Source organism: Silene latifolia, chromosome X (assembly GCF_048544455.1).
Source record: "Silene latifolia isolate original U9 population chromosome X, ASM4854445v1, whole genome shotgun sequence".
NCBI classification, from domain to species: Eukaryota; Viridiplantae; Streptophyta; class Magnoliopsida; order Caryophyllales; family Caryophyllaceae; genus Silene; species Silene latifolia.
This window is the reverse complement of record NC_133537.1, coordinates 59,475,628-59,495,239: the sequence shown is the minus strand read 5'-3', so window position 1 is coordinate 59,495,239 and position 19,612 is coordinate 59,475,628. Positions and strand designations below refer to the sequence as shown.

Here is a 19,612-nt window from a genome sequence, read left to right as displayed (position 1 = left end):
ATTAAGAACGTACTTGCTTTCTCTCTTAAACAAGAATTAGGTTTTGCAAAAGTGTTTAGAATAATGACGACGAAGGTTATATATCTTAATCGCATAATTAACAAAACCCGAGAAAACTCCCCGTAAAACCGGCTACTCGATCGAGTACCCAAGGTACTCGATCGAGTACCCCCTTACTCGATCGAGTATCCCAGCTACTCGATCGAGTACCCAACAGGTCAGAAAATTTTCTAAAACGCAACTTACCCTTACTCGACAGAGTAAGGCCTACTCGATAGAGTACCCAAAGACTCATAAATACGGAGTATTACAAACACACCTGCTCCACTTAGCTGATCAAACAAGTCATCAATCCTTGGAAACGGATACTTGTTCTTCACTGTGACACGATTGAGCTCTCTGTAATCAATGCACAGTCTCATACTCCCATCTTTCTTCTTTACAAAAAGAACTGGAGCTCCCCACGGTGACACACTAGGCCTGATGTAACCCTTGCCTAGAAACTCATGTATCTGCTTTTTCAACTCTGCCAACTCTTTAGGTGCCATACGGTAAGGTGCTTTAGATATAGGACCCGTTCCCGGCTTAAGCTCCACACTGAAATCAACATCCCTCTTGGGAGGCAAACTCGGTATCTCTTCAGGAAAAACATCTTCAAACTCTCTCACCACAGATATCTCAGAAGCTGTCGGTGGCTCTACTCGGTGATCTCTCACATGACAAAGAATCAAGGGACACTTCTTCCTCAAACATGACTTTAAAGTCATCACAGCTATGAACCTACACTTAGGCTTTACGACAAACCCTCTATAGGACACCCTACTACCCTTGGGACCCTTTAAGGACACCCTCTTTTGCCGACAATCTATTCTGGCATCATACTTACCCAACCAATCCATCCCGACAATCACCTCGAACTCATCCATAGGAAACTCTAACAGGTCTACTGGTAAATCTACCCCTCTAACTACCATGGATACTCCCTTATACAGCTTGAGACACGACACAGACTCCCCTGAAGGTATGAACACATCATCTTTTACAACCTCAAACTTCCCCAAACCCATAGACACAGCATGACTCTTAGACACAAAAGAATGTGTAGCCCCGGAATCAAACAAAACAAAGGACGGTACATTATGAACAAGAAAGGTACCGGTAACTACATGAGCATCATCCTGTGCTTCCTGCTTGTCCATCATGAAAAGCTTCCCACTGTTTTTCTGTCCTCCACCCTGAACTGAAGCATTGGAGGTACTTGGCTTAGCTGCCGAATCCTGAGTGGTACTGTTGTTCTGGCGCTGATAAGATCCACCACCACCGCGGTTGTAACCGCCCTGGTTGCCATGTCCACCTCTGTTGCCCCATGAACCTCCCGGTCGATTACTAGCAAAACTCTGAGTCGGCCCCTGAGAAAAGTTCCCTGACCGAGCTCCTGAACCAGTGCCGGGCTTGAAGCTCGTGCATTCCCGTCTTTTGTGGCCTATCCCACCACAGTTGAAGCATGTAAGGTTAGAGTTGTCACTCACACTCCGACCTCCATTCTTTCCCCAACCACGAGATCCTCCCGAAAAACCAGCTCCTCCAGAAAAAGCCTTAGCATGGCTAAAGTTCCCTTTCTTGTTGGCCGACTGACTGTTGTTTCCACCATCAGCCTTCCTCTTTTCAAAGAAGCCCTCCTCTCATCGATCTCTCTTGAGAGATCTACCATTCTCTCGGCTTGACCCGCTCTCGGATACACTTCCTTGAGGTCGTAGCAACCCCACCGGTGGCATACGACTCACGATCTTAGCGAGATAAACCCCTCTCAAAACGGAGAGCCAAACCTCCCCGTCCTAGTTGCATGTCTTCAACATAACGAGATAGCTCCAAAAATCGATGATAGTAGTCGGTGGCCGTCATCTCCTCGGTCATGGTGAAGGAATCAAAGTCGAGATCTCATCTTGTGTCGGATATGCTCCGCACGAATCGCTCCCTCATAGCACTCTTCAACCCGGACCAAGGAATAGCTCCTTCGCACGGTAAAAAGCTCTAGCATCTTCCTTGACGTTTTGTCACCAAACTGCAACTTCACCTCTTAGGTAGTACACTACCTGCTCAACAATCATGTCTTCGGGGCACTTAACCATTTCCATGAGAGCTTCAATCTCACGGTGCCACTTCTCGAGTAGCTTTGGTTCACCTACCCCATCATATGTGGGAGGGTTGAAGCGAGCAATGATGATCTTGGTGAGTTGCATCCATCGATTTCTCGTTCCCCTTTCCCACATTTTTGAGAGCTTCCAGGAGAGCCTCTTGTTGCTCAATCATGCGAGCAACCTCATCAAGAGTCATCTCCGAAGCTTGGATCTCGCGGGGAGTTCTTTTGGGCGGCATACGAGCCGACAAGAAACACGGAACGTAAACACAAAAGCCTACAACTCAAAACGTAATAACCTTCCGCCAAAAGAACACTCGGCCGAGTATACAACCATACTCGGTCGAGTAACGCCTACTCGGTCAAGTATCTTAAATACTCGGTCGAGTATTCGACTCCAGAAGCGAACGTCAAAAACTCAAAAATGACACTCGGTCGAGTAAAACAATACTCGGCCGAGTAGACCCTACTCGGTCGAGTATACTTTCTTACTCGGTCGAGTTATCACATCTGATGAGCTTTACTACTCACTCCAATCAATACTCGGTCGAGTGCTTGGTTACTCGGCCGAGTGCTCCTACTCGGTCGAGTACCGCTTACGGCTTCGAGTCACGAGAATAGACGGGTATACGGTATAAAGTTCTCTATCATGCTCACTATTCCCGCAACGAACACATAACATCAAGGACTTTAATGCCACGTTATAAATCACATCAAAGATACAATTCAAATATCGAAAACTTTAATGCCACGTTATAATCATATCAGCATACAATTCATGCATATGCTAAATCCAACATGACAAACATTCACACACCCATCACATCCTCCATTTCTCCCATCACCACACTTACAACTTTCAACACACACACTTTCAACTATCAACTATTACCAACATGCATCTTCACATACATGTACATACAAAACCTAACTCTCATCACACTTCCCCATGTTACCGGCTCGAGTTAGTGAGGGCCAATTTGCGACTCCGGGACGTCTCCCGAGTCTTTGCGGTAGCTCCAAACAACTCTCCCCGGGTTCATTTTATTTAGACTCCCTAGGTTCATTAAATTCATTTGTTTAGGTGCCGGAATCTTCGGCTCTGATATCACTTTGTAACACCCCCTCATACCAAGGTGCCTTACCAGGACCACCCTACCATGAAAGTGTGTTACCATCTCGGTTGCCCGAGGTTAGTACATATCAAAAGCGTCTGAACTGAGCACATTTATTAAAGTACTGTAAAGTATAAAGTTTACAACATCCAAATCCAAATACTGGTTTAACAAAATACAACTCCAAAGTCTAACAATAAAAGAAATCCAACTAAGACTCAGACGGTGATGCTATGACTGGTGATGGCAATACTCCCAAGACAGTCCCCAAGCTCACACTAGCAATACCTGTCAAGCCTGCTCACCATCCCCGAATGGATCACCGTAGATTCCACAAACAACAACGGGGTCAGTATTACTCAAATATTAAGACAAACAAACGGAGAAATCAACTGATCATCGCCAATTCCCAATCCTCCATTCTCACGCAAGAACCGACTACACACATCAAGTGTGTAGCCCCGCCAGATTACCCATCATCGCAATGTAATCCTCGCCGCCGATGGGTGACCGCACCGATCCCACCTAGTCCAGCTCCTCAACGAGCGACAACAATCCCTGTCCCTTAATGTGCACATCCCCTCCCGTGGCGGGTTCCACGGAGGGCGAACTAGGGTGTGAAGCCACTCCCGCAAGTGACTCCACCACAATCACAATCACATGACATCACAGCCATCTCAATCCCCTCACACCAACATCGTCACAACAATCTCCATACTCCGATGATCAACAGATAACAATAATCACATCAAACATGTCTTACAAAGAACAAGAACGATGGCGAGTAGGAAACCCTACCTTAGAAATCAACAGTGGAATGAACTTGAACACTCAGAAAGGCTCCTCTACGAAGTCTTCTCCTATACCATAATCATATCACACAATTACACATTGCACAACCCCCATATTCCCAATTCCGTAAATGTACAGTAACCCCAACGAATACGAATAACATAGAAATAGAACTTACCAACAGTAGGATGAGGAATTATACGCAAGGACTCCAAAGATTTCACAAACAACAAGGCTATGGGATGATTAGGGAGTGATTAGGGTTAACGTAGAAATGATGAAGTTGAAATGATGTTTTGAAAACTGACGCGGGATATAAAATAATCTTAAACACTCCCTAATCAAACCGTCAAAATAATACTCGCTGACAAATACTCGGTCGAGTAAAGTTATACTCGGCCGAGTATCCGCTACTCGGTCGAGTATTCACTATACTCGGCCGAGTATTCATCGGCATAACCAAAACAACTCACAACAACAACACTACTCGGCCGAGTAGGCTCTACTCGGTCGAGTAGTCACCAAAGAAAATTCGTAGTATTACAGAAAGCCGAAGGCGAGCTGGTTGAAAATTAACATAGGTGCGGAATTTATGGAGGGTGTAGGTGTTGGGTGGGGTTTGGTATCTCGCAGCGAGATAGGGACGGTGGTATGGGCAGCAGTGATACAAGAGCAAAGGACGATGGAACCCAGCATGGCAGAGGCAATGACAGTCCTTCATGACATTCAGGAAGCTAAACGCAGAGGAGAAAGAAAGGTGGTGATTGAAAGTGACTGTCTAGACGTGATTAACGATCGGAAGAAAAAGAAGTGAGGGCGAAGCGATATTTGTTTGATTTATGATGATATTTTGTCGTTAAGTAGTTTTTTGATACTATTTCTTTTTCGTTTGTTCGTAGAACATTTAATAGGGTGGCTCGTGAGTTAGCGCATTTTAGTCCGTGGCATATAGGGAAGCGGACTTGGATGAATGCAGTATCTCCAAACATTGATTGTCTCGTTGAACGTGATTTGGGTATGATAATGTAGTCCCGTAATGGGGTTTTCAAAAAAAAAAAAATTATAGGTTTTCTTAAACGAATTTTAGAGTTATACCAGTTTTGTTTTATTGTAATTAATAGATTATGATTCAGTTAAAAAAATTTATAATGATTAAAAGATTATATATTAATTAAAAGATAATAATTTAATTAAAACAAAGTTTTATTTTCTTATTTAAGCAGATTCCTTTTGGAGGGAAAACTATTGAGAATTTTTATTCTCTTAGTAGTAAGAGGGATGGTAAACGTATGAGTTAAGCAAGTCTAATGTAGTTTTATTTCCTAAAAAAATAAAATTTGACGATAAATAGAGGTAGTCCGGGTCGGGCACCAAACCTAGTAGTCCTAAATCTAAAATCCGAAATGTAAATAATTGGATGAGTAATTTATGTTTAGTATATGATATATGAATTGTGAGCTGAGGTTTTAACCTTAGAAAAATATAACAAAGCGTCTTGCGCTGAAGACTTTTCACAAAAAGGGAGAGGGGATAAGGTGGGACACCCCCATGTGCTTCTTCACTCACCTCTCATGGGTATTTTGTGAGAGGAAATGGAGCTTGTGACGGATATCACCGTCTTCAATGAGATTTTGTGAAAATATAATGGTATATGAGGTTAATGAGAACTTACATGAGAACTTACGTGAAAAATGTAATAATAAAGGCTGGCTCCGAGAGTCGGCTAAGCACTATGTAAGGAACCTTTCTTTCCCGTTGCCAAAATAAATAAAAATAAATAAATGAGAACTTACATTTTTCCAAATTTTTATTTTTTTATAAAATAAATGATGATCGAATACAGGTAAAACTCTTTCAATCTACAACCGATCCATTTAACCCAACTCACCCAACAAATGTATGACAGCTCACCCCGCTCCACTTCGTCGCTCTCGGTCATCACATGAACCGTGGACCCCCATTTTAACAAAAGTCTGACATTTTAATTTTATTCCCCACCAACTTTATACGACTACAAAATTCAATTCAATTGATTACAGATAAAGCTAAAGAAAAATGAATGAGTAGTACTTAACAAGCCAAAACAAATCCCCATTTGAAATTCAATTGAATTCCGACTCTTTGGCGGGAAATCCCCCAAAAATTCCCTCACAAGTTAATTAACGAGGGAAAATTAAAACCCCAATTTCAAATTAAAACTTTCAAAACCCTAATTCCCGCAAACTCATCCCCAACAACCCGCCACCCAACTCCATCCTCTCTACTCTATATATTTCTTCCCCCTTATCTCTATTTTTTCAGTCCACACCCACTGTTCGACGAAATTCCTCACAGAAACAAACCCCCCCACATATTTTGAAGATGTATGTAGTTAAGAGAGATGGAAGGCAGGAAACAGTCCACTTCGATAAGATAACAGCGAGGTTGAAGAAATTAAGCTATGGGCTTAATATTGAGCACTGTGATCCTGTTATTGTTGCCCAGAAAGTTTGTGCTGGGGTTTATAAGGGTGTTACCACTAGTCAGCTTGATGAATTGGCTGCCGAAACTGCCGCTGCTATGACTGCTAACCATCCTGATTATGCTTCGGTAACGACTTGATTACTTTTATTCACTAATTTTAGTTTTAATTTTATGTTTGTATTGTTTCATACGATTCTTTACCTAGATTTTTTATTTTTTTTATTTTGGATGTTTTTGTGTTAAGGTTGCGTACATTTGACTTCTTTTAACCCTCCAATCTGTATGCGTCCTAGAGGCATTCTGTTGTTTTTGTTGTTGTTGGACACTTGATTAATGTGTGAATTATACCGATGGGTTTTTGATCTATTTTGATATACTACCTCTGTCTTAATTACTTGTTTACCTTCTTCATTGACTGCAAGAGTGTGAGGTATATTTTAATTTAAAGGTAAACAAATGATTTGGATGGTTGGAATATGTTTCTTTTGATATTTATGCATCTAATTTGTCCAGGTATTGTTTTTAATATGTGAGTTGTCAATGGTTTATATACATACAGTTTTTGAATCATTTGCTCATCTGTTTATGTTCAGTTGGCTGCACGGATTGTTGTTTCAAACTTGCACAAGAACACTAGAAAGTCATTTTCCGAGACGTAAGTTGTTTATGAATTATACACTCAATAGTCAGTACACGTTGATGTTCTATCAGTGTTATGTGATGATCTACGAGGATTAATAATAAGGGGTTTAATGCAGAATTAAGGAGATGTATAATCATTGCAACGAGAAGTCTGGATTGAAGGCTCCTCTGGTTTCTGATGATGTCTATGAAATCATCATGAGGGTAATTTTTATAATTGTTGGATTCCATATTGCACGAGTATGCTTTATTTTAGGTTGTATATTATGGTGACTGAGTTTAGCATGTTCTTGCAAATTATAGTTGATTGGTTTGATTATAAAAGATTATGAAGAGTAATAATATCATTGTCTGTCTTATTGCACTATTAGTTTCTTCTTGAATAGTTACAGAGTAGTTTAAGTTTGATTATTGGCGGGGTCATTATATCATAGTTTGTATTGATCTATATTTGCTTTTAGCAGATCAGTTAAGTATTGTATGTTTAGTCGGAGGATTTAGTGGTAATACTGATTTTTTGGGGAGTGTGATATTATTGAGAAGATGATATTGAATTTAGCTTATTGAGATTAATTTTGAATGTTTGTTTCCGGCAGTACTTCTGTTGTTTTTATTAACAACTGGTTATTGATCCCCTTTTATTTTTTTTGATGCAGAATGCTGCTCGGTTGGACAGTGAGATAATATATGACAGGGATTTTGACTATGATTATTTTGGTTTCAAAACCCTTGAGAGGTCATACCTGTTGAAGGTCAATGGGAAGGTTGTGGAGAGACCACAACACATGATAATGAGAGTTGCAGTAGGCATCCACAAGGAGGATGTTGATTCAGCCATTTCAACTTACCATTATATGTCTCAGAGGTGGTTTACTCATGCTTCACCGACCCTCTTCAACGCTGGCACGCCAAGGCCTCAAGTATGTCTAGAGTATATTGTGCATGCTAGTGAATTTTATGTTATTTACTCTGAATGAGTTGTGTTCTTTGTATGAATTTGAGCTGCGATACTGAACTGTTGAAGGTCAATGGGAAATTAGTATTATTTGGTATTGACTGTATCTATTGGTGTGATGATCGCCTCTTAGATCAAGGCTCAAACCAATATTTAATATCATGGTTATGCCATTCTTGTACAATGTTTTGATTACTTTGTTATTATTTGTATTGGCAGTTGAGCAGTTGCTTCCTTATTTGCATGAAAGAGGATAGCATTGAAGGAATCTATGACACATTGAAGGAGTGTGCCGTTATAAGCAAATCTGCTGGTGGTATTGGTGTTTCTGTCCACAATATCCGTGCCACAGGCAGTTATATCCGAGGCACAAATGGATTATCTAATGGTATTACACCAATGCTCAGGGTATTTAATGATACCGCACGTTATGTTGACCAAGGAGGAGGGAAGAGAAAAGGTTTGTTGTTTTTATTTCATTAACCTTTTGTCATTTTGTCAGATGTACCATTGCCTCATAGAGCATATTCTGATGTGCTGCTGTTTTGCATGCAGGTGCTTTTGCTGTGTATCTTGAACCCTGGCATGCTGATATATTTGACTTCCTAGACCTCAGGAAGAATCATGGGAAGGTGTGTGTGCTAATGAGATTTATCAAAATACTTAGATGACAATATACTGAACAATAGACAATGTTTAATGCCTTAGTTATCAAGGTTTTGAAGGTTGTTGAGCTGAATTTGGAGGTTGTGTAGTTCTCATTTAAGTATGGAGTTGTTTTATCTTTTGCAGGAAGAGCAACGTGCTCGTGATCTCTTTTATGCCCTTTGGGTGCCTGATCTTTTTATGGAGAGGGTTCAAACAGATGGGCAGTGGTCTTTGTTTTGTCCAAATGAGGCTCCAGGTCTGGCTGACTGCTGGGGTAAAGAGTTTGAGATGCTATACACTAAATATGAGAGACTGGTAATCAATGATTCTGTAATGTGTTTTACCAATAATATTTGAGTACTTGTGTCTGATCGTTTGCATGTTGTATCTTCTCAGGGCAAAGCAAAGAAGGTTGTCCAGGCACAAAGCTTGTGGTTTGAGATACTGAAAGCCCAAATGGAAACTGGGACACCGTATATGCTGTTCAAGGTATTTAATTGCCTTGAGAATTGTATATAAACTATGAAGTACAGTTATTTGTTTTGATAGTCTAATCCGCTGTATATGACCCTAGGATTCTTGCAACCGCAAAAGCAACCAGCAAAATCTGGGTACCATTAAATCTTCGAACCTGTGTACTGAGATTATTCAGTACACAAGTCCTACTGAAACAGCTGTCTGTAATCTGGCATCCATTGCCCTTCCACGTTATGTTAAGGAAAAGGTAATTATATCTATTTTCATTAAGGTTTCTCTTATATCAAAGTATAGATTGCTTTGAATGACCATCTAATGAGTTCACATCTTTTGCGTTCTAGGGTGTCCCTTCAGAGTCCCAGAATACGAAGCTAGTTGGAAGTTTGGATTCTGGAAATCGTTACTTTGACTTTGATAAATTGGCTGAGGTTTGTCCACCTGACTTTCATTTGCAACATAGTGTTATGTATGCTACAATTGATAAAACATAAAATCTGTGCGGCGGAGTCATTGCTGATCTATGATTTGCTGTTTGAACAGGTTGTTGAGGTAGTCACCACAAATCTGAACAAAATAATTGATGTCAATTTCTACCCAGTTGAAACTGCAAGAAGATCAAACATGAGACATCGACCAATCGGTATTGGAATTCAAGGCCTAGCAGATACCTTTATCTTACTAGGCATGCCTTTTGATTCACCTGAGGCCCAACAGTTGAACAAGGACATATTTGAGACAATTTATTACCATGCTCTCAAAACATCTTGCAAATTAGCTGCCAAGGAAGGCCCTTATGAAACATATGAGGGCAGTCCTGTGAGCAAGGTATGTGACATGATTTAGTCTGTAAAGTGAAGCCCAAGTGTATATTAATATGCAAATACATCAATTTGTGCTTTGTCCATCTTATCTTACCTTTTCATTATTGGTTCACAAATGCAGGGAATTCTTCAACCTGATATGTGGGGAGTTACTCCCTCTGACAGGTGGGATTGGGGAGCTCTGAGGGGAATGATAGCAGAGAAGGGCATAAGAAATTCACTATTAGTAGCTCCTATGCCAACTGCATCGACAAGTCAGATTCTCGGAAATAATGAGTGCTTTGAGCCTTATACCTCCAATATCTATAGCAGAAGGGTTCTAAGGTATGGTGAATCACCTCATTAACCTTGCTTTCTGTTTGTATGTGCTATATATTTTTGGGTTGAGGGTTGTTATCATGTGCCATACTTACCCTTTCAATTATTCTGGACAGTGGTGAATTTGTGGTGGTCAACAAGCATCTTCTTCACGATTTGACTGAGATGGGCCTTTGGTCTCCTACTTTGAAGAATCAAATAATCTATGAGGATGGTTCTGTGCAGAAAATTATTGAGATACCAGCACATCTGAAAGCTATATACAAGTATAGTTAGTTATCACTATTTCTTTTAATACCTGTTGTTGGACTGTCTTCTACCCTAACTTAGTCTAATATATGGTAGACTGGTAGTTAGGATTTACCTGGCGTGTCTTCTAAATTATTACCTCTCAGTCTCTCACTTGTATTGAGTATGCTGGTTCTGTACAGGACTGTCTGGGAGATTAAGCAGAAAACGTTGGTTGATATGGCGGTTGACCGTGGATGTTTCATAGATCAAAGCCAAAGCCTTAATATCCACATGGACCAAGCCAATACTGGAAAGCTCACTTCTCTGCACTTCCATGCTTGGTCTAAGGTATGATATAATATTCTGATATTTTAAGAAACCATCTGTAAAATAGATGATTCAGTATTAGCATTTTGACCATGTACTGATTAGTTCTACTGTATGATATTAAAGGGCTTGAAGACTGGGATGTACTATTTAAGAACCCGAGCTGCAGCTGATGCCATTAAGTTCACTGTTGATACTACCTTGCTGAAGGTAATGCATCTATAACTTCACTTCTTAATATTTGAATCTACATTTGAAAGTACTTATTTTCCGATATAAAACCTGAATTTGAAACCTATGAACATCAAATTTGTCACTATGGCTCTCTTTTTGTCTTGGGATTAAGACACTCCTTTTGTTGCTAATATTTATTCATTTGTCTATGGCATTGTGTGCAGGACCCGAGTAAAACCCCAGTTGAAGATGACAACACTAAATTGGCGCAAATGGTTTGTTCACTGACAAACCGTGAAGATTGTATGGCCTGTGGGAGTTAAACGCCTTCATGTTTTTGCTGCTTGTTTAAGCAGCTCGCAATCATAATCATATGTAGTATATTTAATGTAGTAACAAAGTGACATTTTCCCCGATGTTAGCTGATGTATGTATATAAAGTAGATTCGTTTATTATGTATCAATCTCATGTTTGCACTTCTATTAATGGATCAAACTCATGCTTAATGCATTACAATTAGTCTTTTATATAATTATTGCTCTCTCCGATCCAGACAAATGGTAACGCTTATTTAAAATGGTCAATTTATACAAATGGTAACGTACTTTATTTGGCAAAAAAAATAAGATTAACTTACCCTTGTTTCAATTACCTACTAGATTTTGCGCCCGTGCGTTGCACGGTTTATAAATAATGTTTTATTTTTAACTTAAGTGGTAGAATATGTAAGTTCTTCAATGTGAAAACGGTAAATTTGCTATCTTAAAGTAACTAATGACTTTGAAAATAAGTGTAGTCGACGTTGTAAATTAATTTAAGTTAGTCTCTCTAATTTCAATTAGTCTTTTATATAATTGTGTTATATACTGCTCCGTATTATACGATCTTCATTGGCATATTATGAAATTTTTATTGTCATCTTAGATATGTATGATCGTGTTTGTTAGTATGTGCCCTAATTATAATCAGCAAGTCTCAATTGTGACGATGTTTTGTCTTAACTAAACACATGAGTAGTATTTGACCCGTCGCAAGTTTGTGACGGATATACCCGTTATAAATGAGAATATGTGAATTATAATATGATAAGGATTCCTATATGTCAAACTTCACCCGTGTAAAAAAAAAATGCAATTAGTGAAGAACTTATACAATCATCTAGCACACACCGCCGCTTCCATAGTCTTGCTTCCTCTTCTAAATTGATTCTCAAATAACTAAGAGATGGAATAGTTGGCTGAAATACATGCACTATTTCAACCAAGAGAATTGACTCAAAAATCAAAATACAACAAAAGCATCATACAACAAAAGCATCATAATCAAATTGATGGGGCTGCTGAAGCTGAGGCTGCTGGGGGAGCTACTGGGTTGCCCCTTGAAGAAGGTGCTGCTACCGCTGCTGATGGCGAGCAACGGCAGACATAGGGAGATGATATCCGTAGCCTTTTGTCTTTTGGTTTGTCCTTGTAATTTCTTGTAATTCGTTGAACATTTTTTAATAAGAGCTCGTTTCTTCGCTCCTACCGGCCGAGGTTTTTACCTTACCTCTTTTTCTTGCGCTAGTGTTTGAGCCTCAACTGTACTTTTAGCGCCCCTGTCTTCGTCTGGGTTGTCTTCTTACGTTATTAATTGAGTGTCTCTTTTGTTTCCGCCTCGGCTTGGCCGAGGCAGTCTAGAGCGCGTATCTCAATCGTGTTAACGCTTCTAAGGCATTTTGATTGCTTTGCGAGTATCAACTGCGATGGTCGTGATTGCCGCTCTTGTCGGTGTGACAAAGGTGTGAGCCGGCATCTACTTCTTCATGAATCTGCTGTGGCGTCTACCACTTGGAGTGACTGCGACGGCGTCCAACCTCTTGGGGTGATCGCTAGTGGCGTCTACTACTTGGGGTGACTGCGACGGCGCCTATTTCTTCATGAGGCTGCCGTGGCGTCTACCACTTGGGTGATGCGATGGCGTCCAACCTCTTGGGGTGACCGCCGTGGCGTCTACTACTTGGGGTGACTGCGACGGCGCCTATTTCTTCATGAGGCTGCCGTGGCGTCTACCACTTGGAGTGACTGCGACGGCGTCCAACCTCTTGGGGTGATCTAGTGGCGTCTACTACTTGGGGTGATCTGCGACGCGCCTATTTCTTCATGAGATCGCCGCTCTTGTCGGTATGACAAGTGTGAGCCGACATCGCTATCGATAAAGACCGCCGCTCTTGTCGGTATGACGGTGTGAGTCGGCGTACGCTACTTTCTAGCGACTATGGGAAGAGTGAACATTTTGATGGAAGACTTGGATGATTTTTCATTTAGGTAAAAACATGCGTCGGGTGCCCACAAATGTTTTGGACACCTCCGCCGCTACATAGGTTATTCCCGAGATTATCGGCGTCCTAATGGCCTGTCGAAGGCACAACGTCCTAGTTAGCCGCTAGTTACATCCATGAGGTCGCCCTCTCCCGTTGTAAGGATAGACCTTTCCCTTTCTCTGATTTCTTTGCCACTTTGAGGGATTGCATGTTGCATCCTCTGGCGGCTATCTGGACGTTGACCACCTCGTCATTCTCGTCTTTGGAGACGAGCTTATGCGCTTCCCCCCGGTCCGAGACATACATCAGTGTTAGGGCCCGGATGGACATCACCGCGTCAGCCTCGCTCAGGGTGACTCGGCCTATGAGAACGTTGTAGGCGGACGAGCCGTCGATGACCACGAACTCAGCTAGGACATTTTTAGCCGCGTTCTTTTCGCCGAACGTCACCGGAGTCCGATTGATCCCGTGGTACCAAGCCGGCCTCAGAGAAGCTGTATAGTGGGTTGGTGCAGGGGCTCAAGTCCTTGACTTTCAGGCCGAGGCTGAGGAAGCACTCCCTGAACATGATGTTCGTGTACGCGCCTGTGTCAATCAGGCACCTCTTGACCAGGTGGTTGGATATGTCCAAATTGACTACAAGTGGGTCGCTGTGAGGTGCGATGACTCCTTCGTAGTCCTTCCTTCCGATGGTTATATCGGGGATGTTGGAAGCGGGGATCGCTGTGTCGGGCACAAAGTTGATGGCCTGATATAGCTCGTTCAGGTGCCGTTTGTGCCCATGAGCGGACCCTCCGTTCTCGTTGCCCCCGATGACAACATGGATCACCCCTATCCGTTCGAAGACGGATTTCTTACTTGAGCTGTCGGCGTCAGTCTTTTGGCCTTTGGCAACGTACTTGCCGAGGCTCCCCTTCCGGATCGCTCTTGAATGACATTCTTTAGATGCCGTGATCGTTGGTTAAATGGCCGGTGTGGCCGTGGTACTCACGATCGGCTCGTGTCACCGTCACTTTTTGGCTTGGGGGGTCTCTCCCACTTCTGGCCCTCGCTTTTGCTCAGGGCAAAGACCTCGGCGGCTGATACGACGAGAGGGGTTTTATCACTATACCGCCTCTGGTGGTACGTTCCCGAACTCCACCCGGCGCCCGTCGAGTCCTGTCTCCCGGCGGTTTTGTCCAACCGTGACCTATTGTTCTCACGGCGTCTTTCGTCGGACCGTGACCCGTTGTTGTCACGGCGTCTCTCATCCGGGTTGTCCTCCCGGTGACTCTTCTTTTCGAGTGCTCGGCCTCGGCCGGAGCCTACCCGGTCTTGTGATAGTCCTCTACCTTGATGGCACGGTCGGCCATTTTCCTAGCGGCGTCCAAGTTCAGCCCTCCGCACTTGATGAGCTCATTTTTCAAGTCTCCCCTTGGGAGGCCCTTCATCATCGCCGCGAAGGCCGCCAATTCGGGATTAATTTCTCGAATCTGCTGGACCTTTCCGTCGAACCTCTTCACGTAGCTTCGTAGAGACTCGCCCCCCTCCTGTTTGATAGTTAGGAGGTCCGATGTCTCCACGGCCCTTCTCTTGTTGCAAGAGTACTGGGCTAGAAAGGCGTCTCTTAGGTCGGCGTAATAGTATACCGAGCCGTCGGGAAGCCCCTTGTACCAACTTTGAGCCATCCCATGCAAAGTTGTCGGGAAGACTCGGCACTGCACCTCATCGGGCTGCTCCCATACCGACATGTAAGACTCGAAAGTCTCGGCGTGGTCGGCCGGATCACTTGTCTCCCTTGTATGATAGAGGTGGCAACTTGAGCTTAGTTGGCACCGGACGTCTAGGACGTAGGCATTGAGGGGGCCGTCGACCGCGTGACGGCGACGCACGGCGATCGGCTCCTCGCATTCCTAATCCGGCTCCTCTCCTCGTAGCGGGAAGGACTTCTTCTTCGACTCGGACTTCTTCTCCAACTCTGCTGAGTCGGACTCCTCTGGTTCCTTTGGGGTAAGCCTCGTTCGTGTTGCGGGGACGCTGTCCTCCCATGAGTGCGGGAAGGACTTAGGTCTACCACGCCCACTTTGGGCTCCCCCGGCGACTTGGCTGGGTCGGCTTCTCCCAATGCTCCGTTCAGATTTCTCGGAGTCACGTTTTGGGCCCTGGTCTCCTGGGCGTTTTCCGCCGCTCTTGTCGGCGTGACAGTGTGAGCAGGCGTATTACTAATTAGGTCCAGGACCATCTTTAGTTTTGCTATGTCAACCACGTGTCCCATGATGGTGACCTGGTTGGCTGGCAGCGACGTGTCCGGCATTATCGGCATCCCGAACTCCGGTTGGATTACTCCGCCGGTGGAGGGCTGCACGACTCCAGAATTGTTGAAAGTGTCATCGTGGTAGAATGCGGTTTCGTCGGTCACGACTGCGTCTTGTTGTTTTGACATCTTCTTAGCTTTTTGGGTGGGTTTTTGTTTTTTTGTTTTTTTTTTTGTTTGGGAATGAATGTGACTAGCTTCTAGTGTCTTTCCCCACAGACGGCGCCAATTGTTCCGGGTGTAATTCCAGATCAAGTATAGTTACCACCCGTGGCTTGTTGAATGATGTCTTGAGTTGGATTCTCCTTTGGTCTCAATCGTTCCTCACGGCCTCTCCTGCAACAATGAACGAACTGAGGGCTTGGCTTTGTGCCAAGCGTACTCACTCCGACGCTCAAGTCAGTAAACTTAAGAGATAAGTTGTTACTTGGCTGAATGTGTATTGTAGAGAGATAAGGAAGATATTACCAGATGAATAGTGTATTTAGGTTTAGCTGTGGATTAGTTGGGGTCTTTCCTCAATGAAGGTTGAGGAGTATTTATAGGCTTTCACCTTTTGTCACGTAGTGGCCAAGTGGCCAAGTGGCTAGCAGGTGGAAAGACTGATCTACCCCTCGGCCGAGGGGCCTATGGCTGGCCGGCGGATCCTGTTGACTCGCCGCCGAGGGGTCTTGGATATGAGTACGCGGATATGTGTTCCTACCGGCGGTTACCATGCCGAGACCCAGTGACCGACGGGCGATGGGTCAGACGGCTAGATTGTCCAAGTCGTTGACTTGCTGTGGATATCTTTGACCTTGCTCAATCATGTTGACTTGGTCAGCGGTGCAGAATATGCCCCATCAACTACGTCTAATAAATTTGTTTTTACCGGGTCCAATGATTTGGTGGACGTAACATTGCATGACACAAAGTTTATTATTATTGTTAGTTTAGTTATGCTTAACACGGTAATCAAAAGAGCAGGAATCATTGACGAAAGTAATGAACTGATTAGTATCTGAAACAATATTTATGTAGATTAAAAAAAAATGCAACTGAAAACTACTCGATTATTATATAAGATATTACCTTTTTCCAATAAATATTCACTGATTTACTATTTCCGCTTTCAAAGTCACTGTAATAGGTACCGCCAATCCGTCATGCATACTTCGCCATCCATCTTAAAACAGCCAATCAAAAAAAAATTACAAATCAATTATAGTTATAGAGTAAGCAATATAAGCAAATTAAACAAAAAAATAGCAAATCAATTATAGTTATAGAGTAAGCAATATAAGCAAATTAACTAGAAAAATAGCACGTAAAGAGCAATATGAGCAATATAAGATAGTTATAGTTACAAATCAAACATTTATGATAAAAAAAAACGTAAAGAGCAAATTATTAAAAAAAAAAAAAAAAAAAAAAAAAAAAAAAAAAAAAAAAAACTGGTATAGTTTGCTCAACGCTGGTATTCTAATGCCTCGTAATTTGGAGGTGTCATTTCTTTTTTTTGCTTTATTAACTGCCAACTTTGAGGATAGAAATTCACTATGAAGCAAGAGATATGGTTGGAGTGATGTTCCCTTGTTACCTCTTCTTCTAATCTTTACCTAGCTTTGGATTGCATTGAATTGCTATACCGGGTTTCAAATTACTCTTGTCCTATGTCTGTGTTGTGCATTAGCTGTTATTGAGCTGTTACTCCAAACTTTCATTTTCGGCATGATTGATTATGATTCTCTAAAATAAGGGCTCCAAACTTTTTATTTGTGTCTCTTAGGTGATCGCAATTGTTAAGAATACAAATTTAGTGTTATTGACTGGTATTTGTATTTGACTAAAATTTATTATAAAGTCTATCTTTTAAGATTAAGATTTATTTTTGGTATTTATTAATATGGTACTTATCTTTTTGGATTAAGATTAATATTTACAAATTTTGTTTTTTTCTACGACTAATATTATTATTTTAATTAGAGTGTTTCAAAAAACTTGGAGTCTCTAGAATTTTCTATCTTTTAAGATTAAGATTTATTGTTGGTATTTATTAATATGGTACTTATCTTTTTAGATTAAGATTAATATTTACAAATTCTGTTTTTTTTCTACGACTAATATTATTATTTTAATTAGAGTGTTTCAAAAAATTTGGAGTCTCTAAAATTGCCTGAAAAAAAGCCTCTTTTATATATATACTAGATTTAATGCTCGTGCGATGCACGGGCTTATAAGTAATTTTCTATGGAGTACGCGCTTGTGTATAATTGACACCTCGATATATTAACGTAAACTATTTTTTATGAATCAACCTCATGTATGAATCCAAACTTGATAGCATGGGATGAGCACGTGGACATAAGTTATGTAAATTAATAGCAACAATATAGCTTAGTAACTATACATATAAATTCACTTAATTTTGAGTTTCGACGTTAAAAAATTAAAATATAACTTATAGACTTTTAAAAATTCAGAAAAAATATATGTAAACTCAGTCGTTAAAAGAGTCGTTTGATATAATACATCAAATACGCGTTTCCTTTTTCCACCACTTTATATAAAACATTCCTAAAATAACTTGTGGTACACTCAAAACGTTAGCCAAATTTCAACCGGAGGAGGTCAATGGCTACCTCTACCAACCAAATTTTATGCTTGTAAAACTATAACTACCTGTCATATCTAACATACACCAATGTTTTACTTTTATTTTCACTCATTTTTATAATTAAACACGGCTAGTTTAAGTAGACCCTTAATCAAAGCCAAATACTTAGTTTTTTTTATATAATTATGGTTAAGCTATGTATTAAAATACTAACTAATTCTTCATTCGTCCCAATCATTTAGTTACCTTTAATTAAAATTATTCTCAATGGGAATAAAAAGTTAAACAAACGATTAGAATAGAGGGAATTTATAAGAGGGATATTTTTAATTTTTAGGGTAATCATCATGCAAGAAAATTGAATCCACGAACGATATTTTTAATTTTTAGGGTAATTATCATGCAAGAAAATTGAATCCATTTACATTGTGTCAAAGGTTAAGTGACAATCATCTTGGGCTTGAAATCATTAATCATTTAAGTAGTGGCTAAGGCAAGTGCTAATCTTTGTTATTCTCCGCCCTTATAAGAAGCTTTTTGAACATAACAATTATAGCCTGTATAATAAGAAATACTTTTTTTTAGGACTGAGCTTACATGTAATAGAGATAAAATCATACATACAATATTAATAATCTTCATATGTTGTGCACTTCAACAAAAGTAGTGAAAATTCTTCACTTCAAACAAAAAAAAATCTCAAATATTAGACAATCAATTACATACGTAGGTGTATCATTAAAAAAACTCTTGCATACATCATGTGGAGTATTATAAAATAACAATAAGTAACTTATCTTTTTTTGTCAAAGTAGGCAATCCAACTTATATACGGGTACACGAGAATCGGATCGAGAAACCAAGAAAGTTATATCAGCCTACAAAGTTATACCAGCACCTGTAGGCTGATATTGGTAGTTCTTAGTGTTTCTGAATAGGGCGATACATGAGAATCCAACTTATATACGATTTTGAGTGACAGTTAGTGTAGTGTAACGACATTTAATGTACCTACAAATTTAGATATTGGTAATTCTTTGATCATTTGCAGAAATCATTTTCAAAACAGCTACTCTCCTATAGGACCGTCCTATGGTATAAGACGAGCCCAATAAAAGAGAGCAGCCCAATCACAATGAAAATAGATTAAAACCCCTATTAAGCTACCACTACAAATTTGCAATTCACACACCCTCTACCAAAACTACAATTAACGTCTTCATCAGTTGTAAGCACCGCCTCCTACGCCGCCCCTGCCGTCACATCCTCACTACCGCCCCTTGCTCCACTTCCTCTAAAATCCACATCATAACGCGTTCG

The 19,612-nt window shown here is 41.1% G+C and overlaps 1 protein-coding gene and 1 long non-coding RNA gene across 2 annotated transcripts; one reads left to right on the top strand and one right to left on the bottom strand.

Moving 5' to 3' along the window:
- The first annotated feature begins 6,057 nt into the window (after window positions 1–6,057).
- Window positions 6,058–11,633, top strand: LOC141623326 (ribonucleoside-diphosphate reductase large subunit). The gene is made up of 16 exons (XM_074439439.1): window positions 6,058–6,633; window positions 7,101–7,162; window positions 7,266–7,353; window positions 7,806–8,069; window positions 8,324–8,564; window positions 8,660–8,736; window positions 8,897–9,067; window positions 9,149–9,241; window positions 9,327–9,476; window positions 9,571–9,657; window positions 9,770–10,054; window positions 10,172–10,374; window positions 10,485–10,634; window positions 10,800–10,947; window positions 11,053–11,136; window positions 11,325–11,633. The coding sequence occupies exons 1-16, from the start codon at window positions 6,406–6,408 to the stop codon at window positions 11,421–11,423; spliced, it is 2,430 nt and encodes an 809-aa protein (XP_074295540.1). The 5' UTR covers window positions 6,058–6,405; the 3' UTR covers window positions 11,424–11,633.
- Window positions 7,723–17,519, bottom strand: LOC141623327 (uncharacterized). The gene is made up of 3 exons (XR_012533311.1): window positions 17,131–17,519; window positions 16,768–16,861; window positions 7,723–10,982 (listed from the first exon to the last, which is right to left on the bottom strand). It is a non-coding gene; the product is annotated as an uncharacterized LOC141623327 (long non-coding RNA).
- Window positions 17,520–19,612: the final 2,093 nt, after the last annotated feature.

Coding starts and splice junctions, on each gene's coding strand:
- LOC141623326 (XM_074439439.1), top strand. CDS start 6,406: ATGTATGTAGTTAAGAGAGATGGAAGGCAGGAAACAGTCCACTTCGAT. Junction 7,354..7,805: donor TCTATGAAATCATCATGAGG/GTAATTTTTATA, acceptor TTTTTGATGCAG/AATGCTGCTCGGTTGGACAG. Junction 10,375..10,484: donor TATAGCAGAAGGGTTCTAAG/GTATGGTGAATC, acceptor TATTCTGGACAG/TGGTGAATTTGTGGTGGTCA.